This window comes from Tupaia chinensis, unplaced genomic scaffold (genome assembly GCF_000334495.1).
Source record: "Tupaia chinensis unplaced genomic scaffold, TupChi_1.0 Scaffold143231_1, whole genome shotgun sequence".
In the NCBI taxonomy this organism is placed as follows: Eukaryota; Metazoa; Chordata; class Mammalia; order Scandentia; family Tupaiidae; genus Tupaia; species Tupaia belangeri.
The window spans coordinates 203,171-214,661 of record NW_006203075.1 but is presented as its reverse complement, the minus strand read 5'-3'; the positions used below and the strand labels follow the sequence as shown (position 1 = coordinate 214,661).

Genomic DNA, 11,491 nt, shown 5'->3' with positions numbered 1-11,491 from the left:
TGGCTACCCCACCCTGTATCAGCACATGCTCCCTAAGGCAAAAAACCTCTGGGGAAAAAAAAAAAAAACCTGTGTCCAAAAACATCCTCATTAAGCACTGGGTTACATGTTGCATCATAGAAGCTCTTTTCTTTTTTTAACAATGAAAATATTTTGTCTGTTTGCCTTGATTTTGGCATTGCTGTTAAAATTTATATTGCTTTTGCATATTTAGAATTTAGATAAGTTTCTGATTTCTTTTTTGGAATGCTTTACATTGTTCATGTGTTCATGTCTTGTTTCTTTTACATTTCCTGCTAATGTATTTGCAAAGAACAGTAACCATGGGCAAATAATCAACACTGGGAAGTAGCAATAAATTTGTCTGGAAGTATTTGAATAATGTAAAATTTGGATTGCTTAGTGAGGTTAACAGCACTACAAAGACTCATAACTCAAACTTGCCAGTTTAAGGACTAATTTAGATTCTACAGCTTATTTCTTGGGACATCATTTACAGGATATGCATATTCTCTGTATAGAAACCAATTAATATTACATTTACAAGAATAATTCACTGTTAGCAACAGGTAGAGGCATGAACACATGCTTATAATATGGTAACAGTACAAGTTAGGCTGAGTGACTAGACTACCTCTCTTTTATGTCCTCTCTTAAGTCCTCTTGTTCGGGTTTCTGGAAATACTGACCATACCCTTGAACTTCATGTATCAAACATCTCCTACTCTTGCTTTGACTTGCTTCAATGGATTCCTTCAAAGAGGAATGGTTCTAAGTTGATTAGTAAGCTTTAATTCTCATGAGAGTGCTACAATACCTTCCCTTGTTTCAACAATTTGACTAATTTGTCTTAAGACTCAGAAAATTTAAATTTCCCAAGAAATGCTGGAAGGAATTTCTACAGAGAAACACTATAGGACCTCTCTTTTTCTTACATTAGAGTTTTAACAATTACTGTAATGGTCATATTCTTAATTAAGCTTGTGGCTTAAAGGATTTTTTTCTTTTTACCTACCGGGGATAAGAAGCTGTTGCCTCTTCCAACCCTGCAAGTATCTGCATTTCTAGACTTTCTATTCTCTTCTTTCCCACGTGGAATCCTACCATGTCCCATCTGAGTTCATTTCTTTCTTAAAAGATCTTGTCAAATATAGCTAAGGTAGAAATCAGAACATGATATTAATATTCTGTTATCTAACATCTTCCAATAGAGATAAAAGTTCATTAGGAATACTATTTGTCTTTTAAGTATTTCAGGTAACAGTTTACCAAATCTTTCACCATGGCAAAATATGGATCGTTTCATATAGCCTCACCATCTGTCAACTGAGCCAATACTACAGTTATTTTGGAGTTTTGTTTTTTTTTTTTCTTTTTTTAATAGTAGTACTCCACTTATATTGGTCGAGACAGGCTAGGTTATACTGAAGAAACAAAAATTTCCCTGACTATAATAGCTTAACACAAAAATGCTTATTCTTTCTTCATATACCCATCTGAATAATCAGAGAAGCTCTGTTCATACTACTTCATCGAGAACCCAGCCTGATGGAGCAATCATGAGCTCAGCTGTTATAAGTCACCATGTCAAAGTGAAAAGAAAGGTCTGGAGAGTCTCATACCAAAAACTAAATGCTTTAAACCACAAGTCACTTCCATTCACCTTGCTGGCTGGGTTCTAGTCATATGGCCACACACTTGAAATATTTGGTGAACCGCAGGAATGAGAACCACTAAATTAGGTTTTAAATAATTTTTTAAACTGCCTTCAAGAGTTGAAAGAAAAAAACCTAGGTGAATAAACTCAATTCTTAGGAGTTTATGCTGGAACAAGGTTTCCTTAAGTACTGCAGTAAGAGAATTTTCACTTTTTACCTTATAAGATTATAAGATATTTCTGTATAAAGATTAATTTTACAAGATAAATATGAATATTTAAAAACTAAATACTCTTCAATAAGTTGCACAATTAGGATTCTAGTAATAAAAAATGTACTAAAATTTATTAACTAAGTTTTGCTGTAGAGTCTACAATATTGAAACAAACGAATGGTTATAAAATATGAGATGTCTATAAAAAAATACAGAGCAAGGATTGGCAAACTTTTTCTTAAAGGACCGGATTGAATTTTAAGATCGTGGGCCATATGGCCTCTGTCCCATACTAGTGTGCTGCTACAGTACAAAAGTAACAGACAATTTGTAAACCAATGACATAATAAAATTTTGTTTATAAAATCAAATGGGCAACTGTGGGTCATAGCTTGCTAGCTACTTATATAGGACAATTAAAATATTTTGCGGGACCAGCAGATGGCATAATGGTTACATTGCTGGACTCCCATGTAGTTGACCATGGCTTGAGCCCCGGACCTGGTGGCTTGAAACTCACATCAGGCCTCTGCGTGTACATGCCCAAAATCCTGAGAGGAGATAGAAGAGAAGGGACTGTGGTTTGGCCAACCCCCCCAGGGGGTGATTTTAGATTTCTGTCTCTCTATGTGTCTCTGGAGAATGCAAAAAATCTCTCTCAAAAAATTTTTTTTCAGGCAGGGAGTAAAGTCTTAAAAATATTTTAAAAGTTCACAACCATACAGTTAAGAAATTCTCCAAAAGAGCACACTTTATTTCAATATTTTGGGAGAGAAATATTCTTTTGGGGGGACAGGGGACTGGCAGGTGATATGGTGGTTAGCGATGCTAGATTCCCACATGGGCAACCACAGTTCAAGTCCTGGACCTGGTAGCTTGCTTTCTCACTCCCTCCCCCCCTTTCTCTCTCTCTCTGTCCTCGCTCTAGTCAAATTAAATATAAGTAAAGTTAAATAAAATAATTCTTTTTTAAAAAAGGGTTTTTTTTGTTTGTTTGTTTGTTTTTAGGCTTTTGACATAGGGCATTTGTGCTTGTTGGAGAGAAACAGACAGTGAAAGAAAAAATGAGCAATTATCCTCCAAGGAATGGCCATGTCATAATCTCTTCTCTTCCATTCTCCTCCCAGGATTGTGGGTAGGCACACACATATCCAGAGTGATTTTCAAGTCGTTGGGTCTAGGACTTGAACCATGGTCAGCCACGTGGGAGTCCAACACATTAAACCATCATGCCACCTGCTGGCCCTGAGAAATGGAATTTTTAAAATGATGTTGGAGTGACCGAGTAATAGTCAAATTTTCTGTTGCTTTTGGACAAGTCGACTGGTCTCAGGTGTAACAGGCATTTTCCAGAAACCAAAATACAAGGAAACTTCTGTGATCAGCAATCATTGAGGCCATCAACATCTGCAACTACAGCTTTATTTATAGCTTGGCCCAATAATGTTCATAATGATGATATACTATGTCATCAATAAAGACTAAATCATGCTAAGTACATTATTTTTTAAATTATTTGTTAAGTTTGCTGTAAGACACATGCTCACCAGAGACAGACAGAGAAAGAGAGAGGTAAAATGAGAAGGCACGCCACCAGTCTGGCACTCAAACCACGGTCGGCTATGTGAGAGTCCAGTGCCTTAACCATCATGCTACCTACTGACCGTTCTAAGTATATTATTTCAAGTAAAGGTGATTTTACAGTACTTTTATTTTTTAAAAGAGATTTTTGCTATAGGGCATGTGTGTTCACCAGAGAGACAGAGACAGAAAGAGAGGAATCACCCCCCAGGCGGATGGTCATACCACAATCCCTTTTCCTCCATTATCCTCTTGAAATCTTGGACAAGCAAGCACATGTGACCAGAGTGAGTATTAAGTTGCTGGGGGGTCTGGGACTCAAACCTCAGTTGACTACATGGGAGTCCAGCAACGTAACCATTACGCCATCTAGCTGGCCCCAATTATATAGTATTTTTAACAAGCAATTAAAAGTTAGCTTTAACTAACTGTAAAAACAATTTCACCCAAGGTATCTTATCCCTTGATGATGTAGTTGCTGCCACAGATGTGTTTTAACTCCTCACAAAATTAGTCAAACATCTTTTAATTTGAGGATTTTGAGTTGAAAATTAAATAATGTCATAACATCCAGAACTCTATTTGACCATACATTTTTTCCACACTGATCTGCAGATGTCTGTCAGTTAAAAAAAAAAAAAGTACTTAAAAAATAAGTTTATTTTAAAGCTTAGAAATAGGTAAATTAAATGTTTCATTTCATAGTTGAATAAACAAGTCTTATAATAATCAAGTAAAAATGAAATTTTTGCAACTTTCTTAGTACCTATATAGATACAAAAGACATTTTTCATTAAAGTCAGTACAAGTGAGTGATCTTGAAGTAGTTATTTTGATTGAACAAAAATGATGTTAACCATAAAGTAAAACGTAACAGATGTCTAAGAAAATGTAGTGATATTAAAATATTAATCTTTATTATATAAAGTATAGGTTTAAATTGTATGCTACCTTCTCATTGATAAAATGTTTACTAACCCCTCCTTCTGAAGTAAAAGTCTTCAATTCCTATTAATAAAAAAGATCACTAGGGCCTCTTCCTTTTGGTTAAGAAGTCTTTTATTCCATATGCATATAGTCACTGTAGGGATAATAAATAAAACTAAAATTAGTACCATCAATAAGAGGGTTATTTGTAAAATATGTGTTTAAAGAGGGATATTCAATATAAACAACGGAAACTTTAAGAGTGGTGGTAAAACACTTATTTTAGAATCAGGTTAATCGGGGTTCAAATCAATTGCTTGGATACTTGATTTGATAAACATTTTACTCATAGCCTCTAAAAGTGACTCTGATTATTAGTTCCTCTTAGTAATACTTAGAACAGTTCCTTGAAAATTCAGAGTGAAAAAAAGTTACAATTTCTTCCTTAAATTACTGGAGAGATGAAAGGAGATGAAATAATACAAATAAATGCAGTACTCAGAGCTTCAATATAAATGAAAAGTGCAGAAGGAAATCTCACAAAATGAACATAATGTTTTTTGGGTTTTGGTTTTTGAATGACCTCATTCACACACATGGATTTTTTTTTTTTTTTGAGAGGTTTTCGCTATAGGGTGCGTGCGCTCGCCAGACAGAGAGACATAGAGACAGAAAGCGAGAAATCATCCCCCAGGGGGGATGGTCACGCTGCAATCCCTTCTCCTCCATTCTCCTCTCGGGATCTTGGGCACGCATGCACACACGCCCTGCGTGAGTTTTAAGCCACTGGGTCCGGGACGTTGACTACGTGGAAATCCAGCGACATAGCCATTACGCTAACTGCTGGTTCCCCACACACATGGATCTTCAACAGGGTCTCATCATGCCCAAATCTAGCCCTCCAACTCCCCAGGATCTTGGCCACTCTGCATGTTTCCAGGTCATTCTGGAGATCTGAACCTAAGGTTAGCATGTACCTTCCATCCTTGTAGACAATGAGTTTTACTACTGTGTCACATAATGCTTCTTAATGTCATTAAACAGCACTTAGAATCCATCATAATTCTATTTTTAGGTAACAGGAAACATTAACATACAAATGCATCTTGGCAATTGCTAGGCAGTTACTAGAGAGCAATCGCTGGCTATTCTCTGAACAGGAGTGGCCGGAGGTAGGGCCAACCAGCTAACATTCTGTTTTTGCAAATAAAGTGTTACTGGAACACAAGCAGACTCATTATTTAGAGGCTAGGCCAAGTTGAGTGATGGCAACCACATGGCCCACAACTGTTTAGTACCTGGCCCTATAGAGAAAGTTTGCTGGCCACTGCTCTAAAGTACTGTTACTCAAAGGTGTGGTTTGCAAACAGTTTGTTCCTAATTTCAGGTAAAGAGATTGCGTGAAAATGTAAGCCAACTGTTAACAGGTACAATGCTTGTTTAAACTACTTTTTTGCATTGTCAGACTTTCTCAAAGGAGAATTTATAATCTGGTACCAGTTCCTTTTCTCTTAGTGGATAGGTAAGAATAGTTTGTTGGCCTACTTACTTTAAATAACACTACTCCAAAGGTATGTGAGAGTAGGAGTAGAAACTACCCAAAGCTCAAAAGGGATTATGGTGTCACTGAGAGACTTCTTTTGGCATAGAACTCTAGACTCTAGTGCCACACAGGGTTGGTTCAGCAAAAACTGAATGAAACTCAGAAAATGGGCCTTACATAGACTTTTTCCCCACTCTATACTCTTCTATGGTTTATATAAATATTCCAAAAACACTCCCTGCTATAGATTTCAGTTTCAACAAGGTGAAGGATGATAGCTAATGGGTCCCTTTCTACCTTTTATTGGAAGAAAAGATAGCTTCGATCCCTAAATATTCAAAAAATACTTTAATAATATATTTTGACTAGTCTCTTTAAGTTGCTAAGCAGATAGAAAAGTATAATATTACATTTTATTTCTCTCGGAGTCAAAAGATTTATAAAGCAAATATATTCTCTGTAACAACTGCAATATTGTTCCTGTACTTTAAGTCCTAATTTAAAATAAATCATGCATTAAAGAACATAGAAGGAAATCCTACCACTCACTTTAACATGAAATTTCTTGGAACAAGTATACAATCTCTAAAGGTAACAAAATCTGAATTAAGCAGTGATCTGACAAATGAAATTATTCTGATAAATAACTTATTTAGACAGATTTTTATTGCAAATATTTACTCAAAAACTACTATATACAGAATTTTAATAGCTGTTCAAAACATTTAACATTCAGTGAAACAAAACTTAAGAATTCAAAGCACATTTTAAGAAGTAAAAATGTAGCATTTTAAATAAAATTTTATTAGTACTTCAAAGCAACCTACTATTCTTCATATTATTCATTTCTATATCTATTATTTCCTAAGTGATAAAAAAAACAAAAACTGGAAAATCAATTTAGCAGCCATCTTATGGATAAATTAGGCTAAAATCCCAAATCAATTTTTTACATCACTGCTTTAGGTCCCATCTGAAGTTCCTATTTTTACATTTAAAGAAAAGTTATTTAAACATGGCTGAACATGTGCCAGGACACGTTTGCAGTTTGCTGCTTTACTAGCTTTACATATCTACATTACACCATACTTTGGTTTGACTTTCAGACCATTTTATGGGTCTATTTCTAGAGAAGATCATTAAAACAATACTGGAAGCATAAGAGCTACAGGAGTTTCCACAATGGGTTTCTACTTTATACAACTAGAACATCAAAGATTTCTGCACAGCTTACACACTGACAAAAAGCACAAATATAAATTTATTTTTTAATAATCTCACTTTCACTGAAAGTTTAATTAAGGTAAGCTTACAGCCTGGCAGGTTAACGTTTGTATGGAGGTACACAGATTTAAATATTCTGTTTACATGCTTCTGACAGACTGGAATGTTATATTAAATCCAAAATTTTTATGTTCATACAAATTTTCATTAGATCAATTTAGCACTCTAAGCATGCTTCACTTACCAGCATCATACTCAAAGCCTTCATTAACAATGCCAATCAGCTATTACTTTAAACCAATTACTCCCAAAAGGTACACGGTTTCCAAATCTCTTCCTTTAAATTAATTGAAAAGGATATACAGGTAATCAGGACTTTTAGCTTAGAACTGATAGACGTTTAAAAAGCTTTATTAATACAACGAATATTCTTATAATCAATTCATACTGGCAGCCAACTCCCACTATGTTGAAAACTGTCAAATGAGACTTTTCTATTACAAACTTAGCCTTCGTTAAAATCCTGTTGGTGTTTTTAAAACAACTTCTTGGAAATCCATACAAATAGTGCTATTACTAGTGAACTGATTTAATAACCTAGGTTGTACAGATAAAGCATATGAATGACCTCCTTCACATTTTTTCTATTCCTGAACTCTATGAAAACAACACTGAGCTCACCTGATAGCACTGTTCCAATTCCTCTTACTGCTGGTACACTAAAACTCAGAGGGACTAATTAATTTCAACTTCTTTCTTTTTCATCTGCCAGGTCTACTGTTAAATCTGTTGTGCTAGTGCTATTTTCTCCAGCAATGTCATCTGTTTGATCAGACACTACTTCATCAGTCTTGGCTGAAGGATCAGCACTACCTTTCTGAAGAATCTCTGTGGCTTCAAACTCAAGTACCTCTGAAGGAGTCAAAGGTTCCAAATGAATACTGCCTTGCTCACTAATGTCAGAACTAACGGATTCAGGTTCATTTCTTTTTCTCAAGAACTGATCAATGCTAACATCACCTGATGTTATCCGTAAATCTTTAATATTCTTTGAAGAAAACCTAGTTTCACTGGAGTTGTGATCTTTAATCTGATCATATGAAATTATGTTTTCTGAACTTTGGCACGTCTTGATCTCCATTTCCTGACAAACATGCAGTATTTGCTTTTCCTTTTCCACTTTATCTGCACCAATGTTTGAATCAGAGCCGAAGACTTTCTTTGAGCCAATTTCTTGATCTTCATGACAGGTATCATTTTCCTTATCTGAAACCGTTAAGCATTCTTCACTTTTTGTTACTGATGATCCTTGAAGTGAATTTGAATCACATCCATTTTTTCCTTCTTGTGAAGAAAGTTTATCTTCTTTACTGAAACAATAAAGCCATTTATTAACTAGTCCTTCATAAAAGTCCATCAAAATAAAGACATCCTCTAAAAAATAATAATAAAAAAAAGGTCTAAGCACATTTACCTATCAAAAAGGAAAACCAACCCAGGTCCCAGTCCTTTAAGAGAAGTCATTTTCTTGGGCAAAATCGTGAAGTTCTGGAGTCACATATTAGAAAGGAGACTTGGAGGCTCGGCTCAGGGTGGCACACACTGGCAGATGTTGCTATTCAGTAGGCTGAGGCTATATGGGAGGCCTGGGTTCAATTCCTGGCCTACATTACAAAGGCAGGCACAATGGTGCATGGTAGGCCCAGCTACTTGGGAGGCTGAGGCAGGACAATCATGACCATGGTGAGTACCTATCTTAAAAAAATCAAAACAAGCAGCCAGCAGGTGGCACGGTGGTTAAGGCGCTGGACTCCCACATACCTGATCACAGTTAAGTCCTAGACCTGGTGGATTGCTTTCTCTCTCTCTCTGGTGAGCACACATGCTTTATAGCAAACATAGTAATAATAAAAATAATAAAGTAAACAACTTTTTAAAAAGAAAACATAAGATCTGAGGAGTCTATTGACTGGCTGTAGGCCTGGCTATCACTATGGGATCTTCAAAAAGTTCATGAGAAATGCATATCATTAAAAAAAAGGCATGACTTTTAAAATATTTTTGCACCAAAATAAATTCATATGTTAACTCTGTTTTTCCACAAACTTTTGAAGTCCCTTATTTTTATGTTTATAACTTGCTCACTTATTTACTTTTTGCTAAAGGGCACGTGTACTCATTAGAGAGACACAGAGAGGGAAAGTGAGAAATCATCCTCCAGAGTGGATAGACATGCTGCAATCCCTTCTTCTCCTCTCTGGATTTTGGGCACACACGCCTGGTGTGATTTTTAAGCCACAGGGTTCGGTACTCAAACGGCAGAATGGGCCATGTGGGATCCAGCGACTTAATCTCCACTCCACTTGGTGTCCTGTATAGCTTGCTTCTTTTTTTGTTGAGATTTTTGCTATCAGGCATCTGCACTTGCTGGAGAGACAGAGAGCCAGAGAGACAAAAAGCAAGAAATCACCAACCATGGGGGAAGGCCATGCCACAATCCTTTCTCCTCTATTCTCCTCTTAGGATTTTGGGCATGCATACACAGGTGCCCAGCATGAGTTTCAAGTCACCAGGTGCGGGATTCAAACCATGGTTGGCCATGTGAGAGTCCAGGGACATAATTATCATGCCATTTGCTGGTCCCTAGCTTACTTGTTTTTAAAATTTAAGTATTTTTATTAATTTCTAAGATTATCTAAAATAAGGAATATATATTTGGGAAAAAAAATGTTTTCTTTTATGATTTATGTATTTTCTTATGCTTAGAATGTCATCATTCACTACACAAACCAGATAAGCATTTACAAACGATTCCCTGATTTTAATAGCCTAATTAAAAAAGTCAACACATACCTTAAAAAAAAATTAAGTATAAAACACATGTGTGTCAATTTATGTCTGTATACATATATATTCATGTATGTATGTTTCTGTGTTACTCTGACTCCAGTGTGTTAACAGAAACTATTCAGTGAATCATAAAATATTAGAAAAAAAGAATTTCTAAGATCTCTGGCCCCTTATCTAGATCTAAGACAGCTTATTTTACCAAAAATAAATTTAATGATTTACATACACCTATTAAATTTGGAATTCAGATGTTTTCTCAATAAATTGTACAAATGCCCTAGAGCAACATTTTCTAATGGCCATTTATTATTTACAAATTTACTATATGTATAAGGCTATTTCTGTGCCCTTTATTTTGTTTACTGATCTGTTTTCAGACAACTCCTAGGACAATACCATATTGTCTTAAAAATTAGAAATTAACAACAGGGACCAGCAGCTGGCATAACGGCTATGTTGCCGGACTACCATGTAGTCGACTGTGGTTTGAGTCCTGGACCCGGTGGCTTAAACTCACGCCGGGCACGTGTGCATGTGTGCCCAAGATCCTGAGAGAATGGAAGAGAAGGGACTGTGGTGTGGCCATCTCCCCTGGGGGGGTGATTTCTCACTTTCTGTCTCTCCCTGTCTTTCTGGTGAGTGCATGCTCCCTATAGCAAAAACCTCTCCAAAAATAAATAAATAAATAAAAGAAAGAAAGAAAAGAAAAGAAACTAACAATGTACTTTACTATTTACCTATATCTCACTACTCTTCATCATAAATTTCACAGTTTAAAGATATAAAATATATTTGTACAAAGTTGTTCATTATAACAATTTTTAGGGGCTGGCAGGAGGCATTGGCTGACCAGTTGAGTCCTGGACCTGGCGGCTTGCTCTTTCTCTCTCTTTCTCTCTCTCACTCTGTCTCTCTCTGGTCAAATGAATAAAATTAAAATAATTTTTTTAAACAGTAAATATGGAAATCTAATACACATTAGCAAAGAAAAATTTTTTTTTGAGAGATTTTCACCATAGGGTGCGTGCACTCGCCAGACACACAGAGACATAGAGACAGAAATTGAGAAATCATCCCCCAGGGGGAATGGTCATGCCGCAATCCCTTCTCCTCCATTCTCCTCTCGGGATTTTGGGCACGCACGCACACACGCCCTGCGTGAGTTTTAAGCCACCGGGTCCGGGACGCGAACCGCAGTCGACTACATGGGAGCCCAGCGTCATAGCCATCACACTAACTGCTGGTTCCCCAAAGAAATTATTAAATACATTATTGTATTGATAAATGAAAAACATGAACCTTATTTTAAATTTGTCAGTTTCCAAACCCTATTCCCTCTTCAATCAAATGTTGAAAATTTAAATCTATAAATTAATTTGGAAAATGGTCTATCCTGCATGTTATTACTATATCGTTTCTTTCTTTTTTAATTGTCAGAAGCTGTGTGTACTACCCAGAAAGAGAAGGGGGAAAGGAGGGAGGGAAAGGGAAAGA

General features: G+C 36.1%; 1 protein-coding gene across 6 annotated transcripts in view; it reads right to left on the bottom strand.

Annotated features, from left to right (window-relative positions):
* Window positions 1–4,415: 4,415 nt before the first annotated feature.
* Window positions 4,416–11,491, bottom strand: part of ZNF280D (zinc finger protein 280D) — a 117,608-nt gene continuing 110,532 nt past the window's right edge. For 2 of the 6 annotated variants that reach the window (XM_006163824.3, XM_006163825.3), the window contains exon 22: window positions 6,563–8,517. In XM_006163824.3, coding sequence (XP_006163886.1) covers window positions 7,893–8,517 — 625 coding nt within the window. In that variant the 3' untranslated portion in view covers window positions 6,563–7,892. Of the gene's footprint in view, window positions 4,535–6,562; window positions 8,518–11,491 lie in introns of those variants that run through there. The other 4 variants (XR_001369444.2, XM_006163826.3, XM_014582246.2 and 1 more) reach the window with 4 other exon arrangements.